This window comes from Poecilia latipinna, unplaced genomic scaffold, assembly GCF_001443285.1.
Source record: "Poecilia latipinna isolate Pla-1442-1.1 unplaced genomic scaffold, P_latipinna-1.0 Scaffold902, whole genome shotgun sequence".
NCBI lineage: Eukaryota > Metazoa > Chordata > Actinopteri > Cyprinodontiformes > Poeciliidae > Poecilia > Poecilia latipinna.
Window position 1 is genome coordinate 192,185 of NW_015113518.1, and position 11,911 is coordinate 204,095.

The 11,911-nt window shown below is 40.9% G+C and overlaps 1 protein-coding gene across 1 annotated transcript; it reads left to right on the forward strand.

Moving 5' to 3' along the window:
* The first annotated feature begins 233 nt into the window (after positions 1–233).
* Positions 234–11,599, forward strand: mapk3 (mitogen-activated protein kinase 3). The gene is made up of 9 exons (XM_015048746.1): positions 234–1,226; positions 2,680–2,862; positions 6,048–6,237; positions 8,202–8,318; positions 8,432–8,546; positions 8,648–8,779; positions 9,606–9,715; positions 10,925–11,042; positions 11,275–11,599. The coding sequence occupies exons 1-8, from the start codon at positions 637–639 to the stop codon at positions 11,033–11,035; spliced, it is 1,548 nt and encodes a 515-aa protein (XP_014904232.1). The 5' UTR covers positions 234–636; the 3' UTR covers positions 11,036–11,042; positions 11,275–11,599.
* Positions 11,600–11,911: the final 312 nt, after the last annotated feature.

The window sequence follows — 11,911 nt, forward strand, 5'->3', positions numbered from 1 at the left end:
GTAACAAAATTACTTTAAAAATGTATAACTGAAATGAATTAAACGTAATTTGGTGCTTTTCAACCAGTTGAATTTCTGTTGTTATTTGTTTTTCTGCGTTTCTCACTCTTATAATGCAACACTGTAAACGGAATAATATACTAAAGGATTAAAGTAATTTGTAAGGGCTTGTTATGTAATGAAAGCCCTGTATAGGTTAGGTTCCCTTTCCAATATGGCGGATGCACAGACGTATCGCTTCTACAGCTAAAGCGGCGCCTACTCGCCTACACACCTACTGCTGGCTGGTGGCTGTCCCTCTAATGCGCTTGTTCTGCTTTGCTTAGCTGTAAGACCGATCTTGCCCCGCCCAAACAATGCAGCCCTGTAAACATATCCAGCGCACCTGTACGATGCTGTAGTTTTGCACGCGCATTTACGCTTAGTGCTGAGAACTAACCGCGCTCGCGCACCAAATCCATTTACGTTGTTGGTTGTAAAGAGGAGCACTACATCGCCCTCTCTGCTCCATTCCCTCCGTTCAGCAGACTCATCCGCCGGAGATAAGTAACGGAAAGCTGGAAAACCCTGCTGAAGGCAGCGGCATTTTTTCGGAAGGAAACACCCTCAGAGAGCGGGAGCGGTTTGTAGAGAAGAATGGCGGATTCATGCAGCGATATGCCTGTCAAGGCCGAGAACTCGGAGTGCGCCGAAATAGTTGTTGATACAACTGAGCCGTCGAAAGCGATTAGTACTGGTACTGGTCTCGGCTCTGGCTCTGGTCCTTGCCCCAGCTCTGACCCTGCCCCTGGCTCAGACATTGGCTCTGACCCCCGTCCTGGACTAGACCCCGACCCTGAAGCTGCACCTAAACCCATCCCCATGTCTGTATCCAAACTGGAGGAGGCAGCGGCCCCTGATTCTGGCGTTGTCTCTGGTTCTGACCCTTCTCTTGGCGCCGATTCTGGCTCAGCAGAACCCATGACTGTGTCCGAGTCTGAGGAGGCAGCGGCCGCTGCTCCTAGGACTGACCCTGGTCATGCTCGCAACCCCGGCCACGGCCCTGGCTCTGGTCGTGCCCCCTGCGCCGACTCTGTCCCGATGGCTATCTCTGGACCGGAGGAGGCTGCGCCCCCACCTCGGTTGCCCAAAACAGACGTGGAGCTGGTGAAGGGACAGGCATTTGACGTTGGACCCCGCTACACCAACCTGGCTTACATCGGGGAGGGAGCGTACGGGATGGTGTGGTGAGTACTGTTTGCTAGCTCCCATCGCGCGCTTCCCTTCAAGCTCTTTAAAACGGCGCATCTTTTCAAAATAGATGCACTTAAAACAGGGGGTGCAAAAAAAAAAAAAAAAAAAAATGAAACTTTGCAGCAGTCCTGGTTAACAGGTTAGTGGAGCTGCTACAGGCGGGGCTCTAATAAGCTGTACAGGAAGCGAGATTGGGAGTGATTGCGCAGGACGCGATTTACTTTTCTCAAATATGTTCGCAAGCTGTACTTTATCTCAAATGTGCCATAAGCCTAATTGGACCACAGTTCTCCTCTGTGCAGGAATAAGCCGCAGCATAGTGTCGGGGGTGGATTTGTTAGTTGTGGCGAGGCCTTTCCTGCTGTTATGTGATCTGCAGCCCTGCGTGGCCACTTTGTGAAGTCATCACTGGACCAGAAGAAGATCAGATAGGGGAGTGTAATATTTTTTTAAAAATCGAGATAAAAACACCCATTCATGTCGGGATGAGGCAGAGGGTAGTTTACATATTTCACATTTGTTTGCTTGATGTCAAACGTGTGATGATGCCACCATACATGCAGACAGTGTAAACATCACAACCGGTTGGTTTAGAGGAGGAAGAGCAATTAGTCTGCAAAATGACAGAAAAAGTTCACCTTAAACCCAGAGGAGGAGTCATCTGACTGCTGCTGGCTGGTTTGGCCACTTTGTGGTTTTATTTCAGAGCTGAGCTTTAATGGCTTAATGAGTGGTGGTGGGGGAGGATTTATTTATCTTATTTTATACATAAGATTAAGGGGAAAGGAGCAGATTTTGATGTTTAAATGATGGCGTCATACATTCATTCTCCACGTGTCATCAAGTATACATTTTTTCTTTTTAATCATTGTTTATTTTGAGGCACTTTGAAAGAAAAAAAAAATCTGGCAAATTTTAAGGATAGAGACGCACCAATACTTTTAGGTCCAATTTTGAAGTACAAAACTGTGCAGCAATGTACATGCTGTTTGCTGATGCATTTATAGACAGAAAACTGAGGGAGTTCTTAGCTTTGACGCATTCAGTGACTAGGAAAAAAGTAGATTTTTCTTTTTTTTAATCACTTATCACCAATCAGGCGGAAATTGCCTGATTTCAATCAGGCAGCTCTATATTTGACTTAAATGTTCAGTTTCACACCTCCACTAGCTGCAGAGCGGTTGTGTAACATCTATTCTCTTGCAAAGTGTCATGCAAAGCCCGACTTCGATAACCCCAACAAAGGAAGTAGCACCTAGATAAAGCCGTGACGCCAACATCATGTCGTTGTCCTCACACTCCACACCTTTCAGAGCTGCCCTGCGTCCTCTGCAGTCGTTTTTGCTTGTGTGTGCGTGTGCGTGTGTGTGTGTGTGTGTGAGAGAGAGAGAGTGAGTTGTGTGTGTGCTACTACTTGTGTTTTGTCCTTCCTTTTCCTGCATTCAGTTCAGCTCAGGACAACTGGACCCAACAGCGGGTGGCCATCAAGAAAATCAGCCCGTTTGAGCACCAGACGTACTGCCAGCGCACGCTGCGAGAGATCAAGATCCTGCTGCGCTTCCGCCACGAGAACATCATCGGGATCAATGACATCATCAGGGCGCCGCAGTTGGAGAACATGAGAGACGTGTATCCTGCCACGCTCGGTCGTGCGTAATTCGCTGGGAGCTGAGTGTTACGGAGATTTTTTTTCCTTAATTTTAGGATGAGCTGAGAGGAAACTTTCAGCTAAGAGCAGTGAAGCTCAGATAGCATCAAGGTTTCTATGGTTACCAAAGCAGGTGCTCGGTACTGGAGACAAAAACCTTGGAAGAGTTGCAGGGATTTATTTGTTAGTTTTGTTGTTTGGCTTTGTCGTCTACTCTTGCCACGTTTAATTGTGCAGAGACTCCTGCGCTCTTGCACTTTTATTGTGGCAGGTTTTCATTTTTTTTTTTTTTTTAGTGTGTGGCTTTGAGAATTGGGCTGCACTTCCAGTCAAGCCGCCTGCGAGGCATCCGATGAGGTTAAGCGAGACGAACACGTTAGTAATTACTTATACGGGATCCTAGGACCCCATAGAGCTTCAGCAAGCCCCTTTTTCCTGCTTAAAAAAACTTCAATATGAAACTCTGTTGAGATTGATATTGAATATAAAGTAAGCAGAGTAGGACTGCTGGAAGGTTATTGCAGTTTCAAGTGTTTTTATTATTTGAGGTTACTGTAGCAAGGCCTAGCTTTCAGGGATCACATAATTAAATTTTCTACAGAACAAAAATACCGTACGCTCTCCTTCCAAAAATTGCATCCACATAATTTGTTTCATTTGGGGTTTTGTAATGACTGTTTTGATTCGACATATCGTGCAGGTTTAGTATAAACTAGGGATGTGGACCAAATTTTGTGGTACTGTTGTGATAATGGGAAAAATAATAAACTATTGCTTGTTTTTTTTTTTTGTTTTGTTTTTTTGTTTTTTTTTTGGCTGTGACTGCATGACACAGCATTCATAACACCATAAACACAAAAACTGCTCTGAAAAACATACATTTTTAAAACAGGCTTCTTCAAGACGACTTAGAGTGATTTCTATCGCTAACCTGCACACAGATTATTTATTGATATTTATTGATGATCTTGTGGAGAAAATTCTAAAAACAAGGTGTCTGACAATACTGGGGATTTTATTATTAATTGGACTTTATCAAGACAACAATAAATGAAAATTTTGATTCACAATAGTTAATAAATGATACAATAAATACCCACCCCTAGTATAAACCAATTTTTTTGTAAGAATGCCACTATCAGCCACGTTTTTTAAAATTCTATTAACTCTATTTAACTTTTTGTTTTATTTAGTGCCAAATAAAGTCTATTTATTTCCATCCTATATTACCACTTTTAAAACTACCATAAATAAAATGTGTTTCACATTTTTAGGACAAAAATTAGATTAGCACTGATACTTATTTATCTCAAAGTAGATGTTCTCTGCATCCCATACATTTAAATATATGGATTTACTATATATATATATATATATATAAATTTCCTAGTCCAAAAAAAAAATATTGGAATGGATTTCAACTCCAGATAATGGGGGATTTTTTTAATGTAATTTCAGTTGTAAATTCAAAAAGTGTTTTTTTTTTTTTTTTTTTTTCCTGAAAATATGTCAATACCAAGCGAAGATGGGTTCCTCTGTTTTGCCTCCATTCAACACAGGCATAGGTGAAAAAGTAAAATACAAAAACGCCCATGGACCGGACAGGGTTAATCTAACACATCACCTGTGGTGGTTAAGCTGCTTCAGTTGTTTTTCTTTTGGTTCCCGTTGAGCAGTGATGTGTGGGCTCGGCCCGCCAGCGAGCTGCTGTCGCTGAGAGCTGCTCAGGCTGCTGCTTTGTTCAAAAGCTTCATTGTTTCCAGGAAAAAAAAAAAAAATGGCAGGAATGTTCGAGTCTTTCAATCTTGTCTTGTTTGATGCTCCCAGTCGGTTTAGTTGCTCAGTTGTTGCCACCTTGGAAAGGCGTTTGTTACCGAGCAAAAGTAACAACTGATGGGGTCTGAACAGCTGAGATCAACAGATAATGCTGTGAACACAGCTTTGTATTAATGCCAACAGTTGGAGCGGATCATTTTTCTTCTCTCTTTGCCAAAGAAAAGCTGCTCATTTGCTGTCTGTCGTTTGGTTTTTGGTTATGCCCAGTGAGAAAACACACAGCAGTATCTGTCATGCACAGCACAGAACAGTCTTTTCTGATCTTTATCTCACCCTGCTAGGTTTCTAGTCGATTACCATGAAAGAAAGCTGATTTTGCTACTTGTGCTTAGATTTTGCTCCCAGGTTTCTGATCAGTATGTTATATGAATACCCAGTGACGACCCCGTTATCGGTTTTCCAGTAGAATCCGTCAGATTTGGTTTAAAAAAATCTTTGTGCGCTCTGAGAGGATTCCCACGGCCTTTCAGCAGAGAAATCAAGCCCACAGCATCACGGATCCTCCACCGAATTTAGCTAGTGGGTGTGAGGTGTTGTCACGTCTTCATCCTTGTTGAAAGGGGTGTTTGTTTCTGAAAAGTCCGCTGAAGTCCGTCAGAGTTTTACTAGCAAAGGATGACGATGGGAAATAATCTCATTTAATATTTTGACCTACCTTCTTTTTTGGGTTCATTGCAGAAAGTTGTCTCCGACTACAGCGTAAGCTAGCTGTACAGTTAGCTAATATCTGCTGCAGTTCTTTGGTATTTTAAAAGTAACATTGCAACAACAGTATTAATTTTGCAATATGTTGTGCAGCTCTAATTGTTACCACTTACTTTAGAAGACATTGCATGCAGCTCTGCGAGCTTTGGTTGATCAATGCAACTATGCGTGGAACTGTCTTGTTAAATATGATGCGGCTGTTGTTTATCAGGGATTTTCTAATACTTTGCGTAACTTTTGTTATATTACTTTACATCATTTCCTCGTGGCTAAAGGTCAGAACATGAGCGACCTCATCGATTGTTTTTTTGATAACTGTGCATCTGTTCTTTCTGTCTATATTTTGCGTTTGATTTTTTTTTTTTTCTTTTCTTTTCTGGTTTACCAGAGAATGATTAGAGGAACATAGTCATTGCAACACACGTTTCACACCGTCTGAAGCCCAACGTTTTGCAGTTTCGGGTTGAATAAAAGAGGTGAAAGTTGGTCTGAAGTGAAATAAATAAATTAAAAAAAAAAAAAGAAAATACGAAGCCCCATCATTTTGTCAGGTCAATGTAAAAAGGACGTGACTTTCTTTCTGTCACTTTTGGGTTTGTTTGCCTTGACCCGTGCGTGTGTCCAGCTACATCGTGCAGACGCTGATGGAGACGGACCTGTACAAGCTCTTGAAGACCCAGAAGCTGAGCAACGAGCACGTGTGCTACTTCCTGTACCAGATCCTGAGGGGTCTCAAGTACATCCACTCCGCCAACGTGCTGCACCGGGACCTCAAGCCCTCCAACCTGCTCATCAACACCACCTGCGACCTCAAGGTGAGTCCGGACATCCGGCGTTAAAATTTTCATCAGAGACCAAATAGGAGGACGTCGTACCTTCAAAGGCGCTCGTACCACTTGAGGTTTGCCACATTTTGTCATTTTTTTAATAGAGCAACACAAATTAGTGCTTAAAGTCCTGGTCTGCGGTAAGACTTTTTGCATAATTTTGTCCGCTCATCACAATAAAATACACCGCAGCGTGTGGAGGATGCAAATACCGTGGCATTTGGTTTTGAGTTTTCATGACAATGCAGGACGCTCTAGTTCCTCCTCTGCACAACGTTGTGCTTTGTCTTGGACCGACCTGGCTTTCCCCTGTTTTAATTTTACTTTTGCTTTAAATCTACACGTTCCCACGACAGCTGCACCTGGCTTGGTGATTTTAGCTCTTGGTCAGGTGCCGCTTTTAAATACCTTGTTAGTTTCAAGAGTTATAAAAACTTCACATTTCAATTTTTTTTTCCTTTTTTTTTTTTTTTTTTTTAGCAGAGTAAAATGCAAACTTGTTCAGAAAGTTTGCATCCATAATTTTGTTTATAAATAATAATGTGTTTGAAATTACAGTAGATGTGAAGGTTTTTATATTATCACATTTTGCAACAAACACAAACATCAGTCTATTCTAGTGAGACTTTGTGCTATGAGGCAACGTGAAGCTAGCCCCTCCAGGAAGTTGCAATCGCAACTATTCGTGCAAATTCGTTTGTCGTTCTCGAATTTTGAACGTTGCAATTTTTCCCCATCACCGCAAGTTTTCCGCAGGCCTAACCAGCCACCTTCAGGTTTTCTGTAGTTCCTTCTCTTCTGACCAATCTCCACACTCAGCTGAATTTTGTCCAATCTTCTCAACTCTTTTCTAATTGAACTTCCTGTTTCATGACATTTCTTGACAGTCAAACCTGCAAGACGAGAGCATGTGTGACGCTAAACATTTGCCCTTGTTTTCTTTCTTCTTTTGCTTCTTCTTACGCTTTAGGCATAATTTCATTTGCATTAAGGATTTTTTTTGTAGGACTATGTTATGACATGAATAAAAAAGAAAATAAAAATTGCAACTTTGACCACAAGCCTGTGAAAAAGGTGCCTCAAAATTTGTGATTATTTCTCTTTTTGACTGCAACAATCGTAAAATAAGACTTAAGTTAAAAAAAAAGTTTATTTAACTTTTGCTATCTCAGTAAGAGCTGTTGTGGACGATCTAAAAAACTGCTTGCAGCTTTGGAACTGCAAGCAGTTTATGCAAAAGAACATAGGTTTTATGTTCTTTTGCATAAAACCTATCAAAGTTTGTGCTTGTAGCTGAGAAATTGGGGGAAATTGTTAAATTAAAATGTCATTTTGCAGCTTCCTCTCAGTCTTGTTATTTTTGTTTGCTTGAACTGACCTCTCAGCGAGTGTGTGTGTGTGTGTGTGTGTGTGTAGTGTATAATCCACAGTGGTCTTGTGAACATTTGGCATTCAACCATCAATCCCTGGATTAGCTGATCATACGTGAGGAATGGAGCACAAAGGAAGCGTTTCAAAGCAGCGTGTTGCCAAAGTCTGACCTAATCCTAGAGCAGCAGTACAGTTGTGACTTTGCTTTCTGGCTATAATGTGCAGAAAACATTAAAAATAGATTTGCACAGCAAACAGGGTAAGTTGGAAAGAATGAACCGTCATGTTTGCACCTTTTATTAAAAAAAGGTTTGATGTACTTGCGTTGTTCCTCTTATTAAACCTGCTGCTGCCTCCTAGTGAACTCCATTCCTTCTCGGCACATTATCCTGCTTAAATGTTGCCGGATTACGTGCATGTTACACAATTTATAGGACTTCAAAAGTGGCTTTATTAATAAAACGGGAACTTATTAAGAAGCGGTGTGTGTCCTCTGGCTGGAGTTTGGGAATTAGTTTGAAAATAGTGTAAGAACTGATTTGTTTTTTGTTTTGTTTTTTTCCTTTTTGTTTCTTTCTCAGATTTGCGACTTCGGCCTGGCTCGGATAGCCGATCCAGTTCACGACCACACCGGTTTCCTCACGGAGTACGTGGCCACACGTTGGTACAGAGCCCCAGAAATCATGCTCAACTCAAAGGTACGAGTTTAACTCACTCACTCACTCTCGCAGTTTTGGTATTTGACTGGCAAATTAGTATTCAACTGCACGGGTGTTTTTTTTTTTTTTGTTTTGTTTTGTTTTCTTTTCAGGGCTACTCAAAGTCAATCGACATGTGGTCAGTGGGCTGCATCCTGGCTGAGATGTTGTCCAACAAACCCATCTTTCCTGGGAAACACTACTTGGACCAACTAAACCATATACTGGGTGAGACTTTTTTTTTTTTTTATTAACTGTGCAGTCATGATGGGGACAAAAAGCAAAAAATTTTAAAAAGGAGCTGTGCTGAACAACATCTGTGTGTGCAGGCGTACTTGGCTCACCGTCTCAAGAAGATCTGAACTGCATAATCAACCTGAAGGCGCGGAACTACCTTCAGTCCCTGCCCCAAAAGACCAGGATTCCCTGGGACAGACTCTTTCCGAAGGCAGACCCAAAAGGTAAATCAGCTTCTTATGACTACTGCGAATGTTTGAAAAGACCTGAAAAATGGGGATATTCCAAAGGAAAGTTTGTAAGTTTGTTTTGCAGCCTACATTGTTTAGAAATTACTGTCATTTGAAAAGTAGGTCAGAGTAATGAAACCACAGCCTGATTAAAAGCAGGAAAACATAATATGAATCTGCAGAGAGAAACTTAACATGCATGAAGATTCACTTGTGTTACGTTTTTATTACGTTAAAGTTTAAACAATCAAACTGTAGGTGAAAATCTGATTGTTAAACAAAAAAAACAAACTCCTAAGAAATGTGTTGCTAGAAAACTAATGCTGCTTGTGGGGATATTTGTCAGTCAAAGTTGGATTGTTTTATTGGAAAACAAAAAGTTTACTGCAAACAAGATGCGTTCTGTGGGATCATGCAGCAAAAGATGGATCGACCACAAACGAAAGTATAAAAAACTGATTAAATGAAATTAACTACTGCAGTAAAATAAAATGCATCATTTTAACATCTTGAGGAGGAAAAGCGTTCAGCGGTCGGTTCGTTTTGTCATCCAATGTGGTTTGTTGTCTGCGTCCATTTAGATTCAGGAACCAAACGCTGTGACAAGTTTCCACATTCAGGGTTCCTACACATATAGAGACTTAATGAAGAGGGGGGAAAAATCAGAGATCTGGAGTTTTATGATGTTTTAAACATTTGAGTACTGACAAGCTAAACATTTTTCTTACTGAATTAATTTTTTTGCATGAGTGTGTAGAAACTCTGAACATTTGCTAATGGCAGAAGACGGTTAATGACAACTCCTTGTTCTTCTCTGAAGCCTTGGACCTGTTGTGTTGCATGTTGACATTTAACCCCAACAAACGCATCACCGTTGAAGACGCCCTGGCTCATCCCTACCTGGAGCAGTACTACGACCCCACCGATGAGGTACAAATACGTCTTAAAACCAAAGTTCATCGCAGAGCGAAGGTTAGAGAAGCGACTTTGTACTGGAGTTTAAACTGCTGCGAAGCCTATGGAAGGTAGTTGCGCTCTGGAACTGCGAAGAGGAAGAAAGTTGATCATTTTTGTAAAAGGGCGGGCTTTGTTGGTTTTGTTTTCAGTTTGGTTTTATTGGTAGAAAAAAAACCTGTAGTTCACCACAGGTGTTATCGGCTACTTGTAACAAAAGTTTAATGAAAATAAATAAATAAAATTTAAAGTCCCCTACCTCGGTTGTGCAAAATAGTGACGGTGGATGGAAGCAGCTGAAAGTCTTTTTTTTTTTTTTTTTTTAAACATTAAGTCATTGTTTAGTCCATTTAACTAAACTAGGAGACTTTTATTCATGTCACTCAAATTCTGTGCATTTTTTTGTCTGATAAGCTTTTTTTAAATTTTATTTTAAACTTCACTTCAAGCTGATCCTGTGTAGTGTGGTAAGAAAGGAAATTACACATATAAATAGACTGTTTTTTGTCATTTCACTTAAAGTGTTGCGGGTGAAGCGAATTATTTGGAGAGTGTGGCTGCTAATTTAGTTTAACTCAATCCACATTTCACTAAACAGAACACAATAAGTGTTTTCTAACATAAGAAAACTTGTGATAACAAGACCTGCGGCTGCCTTAAAGGTCTGGCTGATGACCTTTCGAGAGCCATCTGCTGTCACCATGGCAACAGAACCATGTCCTCTAACAGTAGTCCAAAACTCGCTCAAACCTGGGGCTAAATGCGTTTCCGACGGAGGCTGTTTCTGATAGGCGAGGAGAAATGGACCCTTTTCTAACTTTTTGCTGTCATGAAGCTGACTCGCACATGGAAGATCTTCGGGGAGACAGGAGTGCTCACTTCATCCCTTTTCTCTATGTTTCCCACAAGCTGCCACACGCTCCTGTTAGAAAGAGAGAAAATAATCTGCTTTCTGCGCTGTTGCCCTCCAGGCGCCCTCAACCACGTTCGTTAGTGCACTTTTAATTTTACAGAGTTGTAGTTCAAAGACTCTTCTTGTGTCAGAAAAGTGGATTTTGGACTTTATTTTAAAACGAAGGACTTGGATTTAACTGTAAGCTGTTAAAGTCACTAGTTGCCAATTCTTAAACCAATCAGACTCTTTAGCTCCTGTTTTGATCCGTGTTGTGTGCGCTCTGGTGTTAGCCCGAAGCGGAGACGCCATTTGACTTCACAACAGAACTGGACGATCTTCCCAAGGAGACGCTGAAGGAAATGATCTACGACGAAACGGCTCGTTTCCAGACAATCAGCTGAGGCACAGGTACGTGACAGTCAGCCGCATGCTCTCAGTGGCCATTTTACCTGTATTTAAAGTAAAACACGTCTGTTTTACGTGGATATTTTGCTGAAAAGTTTGTGGACTTAGAGTAGGGGGGAAAAAAGCAAATTTAAAATTAACATCTTAAGTTGGATGAAGGCACTTCTTAATTTATAATTTGCATAAAAGTCTTGATGTTTTGGATTATTCTATTTCCTTTGTTCTTTCTTTGCAGTTTTGCTGAGTTATTGCAGCGACGCTTGGAGCCAGAAGACCCCGAACGATATGCTAAAACAAAAGAAAAGTGCATCCTGAAGAAACCGACAAATATAAACATTAACCTGCTTACCTTTGCATTTCCACAGCAAGACGGAGCTAAGTATAAATATGGGTTGCCGTTACCGAGCAGGGTGGACTGTCAAATTCATGCCGTTTCCGTTTTGTCCATGTTGGACTCCTCACTCACCTCAGATATAATTTTCCCCCTTGTTTTTAAGCCCATTTTTACTGCTCCGGCTTGTCTAGCACCTTCTGCGGTAACTCCTCCCCTCACCAAAGCGTATAAACCATCCTACTGTATTAACCAGCTCCATAACGCTCCTGATCTATGAGAACGAGTTACAGCTTTGAATATTTGAGGGCTTAAAGAACCGGGACGGGGATGCTAACCGGGTGTGTGCATGTACGTACAGAATATAATGGATTTTCTAGTTTTTTGTTATTTTTTTAAATGTGGTTGTCAGTTTTTATTTGTAAGGGTGTATTTTTGAGTCTTTTTTTTTTGTTGTTGTTGTTTTGTGTGCTTCTGATTTTTTTTTTTTTTTTTTTTTTTTTTTTTTTTTTTTTTAAAAAATATTTTTTTTTTTTTTGGC

What these genes read in the sequence shown, in the direction of transcription:
- mapk3 (XM_015048746.1), top strand. Translation starts at nt 637, where the DNA reads ATGGCGGATTCATGCAGCGATATGCCTGTCAAGGCCGAGAACTCGGAG. An exon ending in TTGGAGAACATGAGAGACGT is followed by an intron (nt 2,863 to 6,047) that starts GTATCCTGCCAC and finishes GCGTGTGTCCAG; the next exon opens with CTACATCGTGCAGACGCTGA. An exon ending in CCAACTAAACCATATACTGG is followed by an intron (nt 8,547 to 8,647) that starts GTGAGACTTTTT and finishes CTGTGTGTGCAG; the next exon opens with GCGTACTTGGCTCACCGTCT.